This window comes from Antennarius striatus, chromosome 15, assembly GCF_040054535.1.
Source record: "Antennarius striatus isolate MH-2024 chromosome 15, ASM4005453v1, whole genome shotgun sequence".
Classification (NCBI taxonomy): Eukaryota; Metazoa; Chordata; class Actinopteri; order Lophiiformes; family Antennariidae; genus Antennarius; species Antennarius striatus.
In genome coordinates, this window is record NC_090790.1 from 21,168,622 (window position 1) to 21,171,121 (window position 2,500).

Here is a 2,500-nt window from a genome sequence, read left to right on the forward strand (position 1 = left end):
ACGTAATATTTCCAAAATTAGGTCCTCTTTAGCCATGGCTGATGCAGAAATTTTGATTCATGCCTTTGTGTCCTCTAGACCTGATTATTGTAATGTTCTGTTATCGGGGTTGCCTCGGTCTAGAACTAGGGGCCTTCAGATGGTTCAGAACACAGCAGCAAGAACATTAACTAAAACTAGGAAATTTGACCATATCACCCCAGTATTAGCTGCATTACATTGGCTCCTGATTCATGTTAGATCCCACTTCAAGGTATTTCTAATGACGTATAAAACCATTAATGGGCTTGCTCCCACCTACCTGTCTGATCTTGTTAAACCTTACACGCCGACTAGGGCTCTCCGCTCTCAGAATACTGGTCTCTTGTGTGTTCCTAGATTTAAAAAGAAGTCAGCTGGCCAGAGGGCCTTCTCCTATCGTGCCCCTTTCTTGTGGAATAACCTCCCTATAAATATTAGACAGTCTGATTCTGTAAATGTCTTTAAATCTAGACTCAAAACATATCTGTTCGACCTAACATATAAGTAATATCGGGGGGATGGCGGTCTCAATGTTTAGGTTTAGCCTAGTCCTGCCGACGAGCCGTAGGATTTCTTAGTTAGGCCCCTGCCTCCCATTACTCCTCTGCTATTCTGGTCCCTCTAGCACCACTCTCCCCCTGTTCTCTCCATCTCTCTCCCTCCTTCTCCTGTTCTCTCTCTCAGGCCTCTGTGTGGTGGATCATCGGCAATCGGCTACCTCTGTCTGCTTCCATGGCTGGCGATAGCACAAGCTGTACAGTGGTCCTGTTTCACCATCCACTAGGGGAGTGCTGGTTCTGCCTCAGTTGGTTCTGCTGTGGTTTTGGGGTTTTGCCAGAGTAACCTTAAACTATAACTTTTTTGAGCTCAATGACTTAGGCACTGTCTGGTCTGTCCTCAGAGTGGTGGATCCTCTGATCGGTGACCTCTGTGTGCTTCATCGGCTGGTGGTGACTCTACTGGATGGATCAGCATGTCTTTGTCATACATTTATTACTGTTATTATTACTGTGTTATTAATCTGTACATGTCATATCTATTGCTTCGTCTGTCCACTCCTGGAAGAGGGGGGGTCCCTCCTCTAGTCTTCCTGAGGTTTCTCCCATCCATTTTTTCCCCTGTTAAAGGGTTTTGGGGGGAGTTGTTCCTTATCTGATGTGGGGGTCGTACTGCTACAGGACACAAAGGTCAGAGGGATGTCGTCCATGTGCAGATTGTAAAGCCCTTTGAGACGTTGTTTGTGAATCTGGGCTATAGAAGAATAAATAAACTTGAAACTTGAATAGAACCCAATAGAACCCAAAACAACTCAACAGACCCTACGGACCCCAACGGAATCCAACAGACCCCATTAGACCCAAAAGAACGACCATCTTCCCTGATCTTCACAGTGTGGGGGCCACAGATTTCCAACACTTCCTCACGTTCTGCTGACTCAACATTCTGATTCCAACCGCAAACCAAACAGCGGTGCAGTGAAACCTAATGCTAATCCGACCAATCACACACCGGCTGTCGTGAACCAAAGCTTCAACACCATCCAGCTGTTAGCGGGACACCCACCTTCTCTCTGATGAGCCACCTGACGACCCTGAAGTCCGTGGGCTGGTCTTCAGCGCTCTGCTCGCTGGACTCCAGCTCTGGAACAGAGACGTGCTGAGTCAGCACCGGGCCGTGGAGCAACAGATGTTTGTCTCCACTCACCGACGGACGAGATATCTGCCATCATAAAGAAGCCCCCCTCTGGCATGACGGGTTGCAGACCCACCCCCTCCAGGCAGGAGGCCAGCTTCTGCCTCTTGGGGTGCAGCATGGCCGGCAGCTGCTGGAAGTAGCTCTCTGGAGTCCCCAACAGCTGGAGTTCCCTCTCGAAGCCTCGAGCCACGGCCTCCTGGGGGGAGGACAGGTGTGATGGGAAGACCTCCTCCAGAAGCTGACGCGGGTTCAAATCGGGCCGGATCGACGGGTGAACGACCAGAGCAGAACTTCTCCTGGTTTCTGTCCGACACCCGCTGAAGAACGGATGTCACCTAAAACCCAGGAGCGCCGTGTCTCACCTGGGCCGCCGTGGCGCAGTGGAACACCACGTTCTGGTGGATGGTTCTCAGGTGCTTCATGATGCGTTGGGGGCCGATGGCCCAGCCCACCTGGAACAAACACCTGGTCACCAGAGTCTTCCAGGAGGACGCACCTGAACCCCGGCGGCCTCACCTTCCAGCCGGTGGCGCTGAAGGTCTTCCCGGCGCTGCCGATGGTGATGGTCCGGTCCCACATCCCAGGAAGGCTGGCTGTGGACACATGGGCGTGGTCAGTGGGCGGGGCCCGCTCTGCGTGGGACCGTGTCCTGCTCACCTATCTTCAGGTGCTGGGCTCCGTCGTACGTCAGCCACTCGTAGACCTCGTCGCTGATGCAGACCACGTCGTGTCGGACGCACAGGTCGGCCACTAGCTGGAGCTCCTCGGGCTTGTAGACCTGTGG

General features: G+C 52.4%; 1 protein-coding gene across 3 annotated transcripts in view; it reads right to left on the reverse strand.

Annotated features, from left to right (window-relative positions):
* Positions 1 to 2,500, reverse strand: part of LOC137608993 (kynurenine--oxoglutarate transaminase 1-like) — an 11,497-nt gene that overhangs the window by 1,584 nt on the left and 7,413 nt on the right. For 2 of the 3 annotated variants that reach the window (XM_068335689.1, XM_068335688.1), the window contains exons 7-11: positions 2,374 to 2,494; positions 2,233 to 2,309; positions 2,079 to 2,168; positions 1,726 to 1,912; positions 1,585 to 1,661 (exon numbers count right to left, since the gene is read on the reverse strand). In XM_068335689.1, the coding sequence (XP_068191790.1) occupies positions 1,585 to 1,661; positions 1,726 to 1,912; positions 2,079 to 2,168; positions 2,233 to 2,309; positions 2,374 to 2,494 (552 nt within the window). The remainder of the gene's footprint in view (positions 1 to 1,584; positions 1,662 to 1,725; positions 1,913 to 2,078; positions 2,169 to 2,232; positions 2,310 to 2,373; positions 2,495 to 2,500) is intronic. The other variant, XM_068335690.1, reaches the window with a different exon arrangement.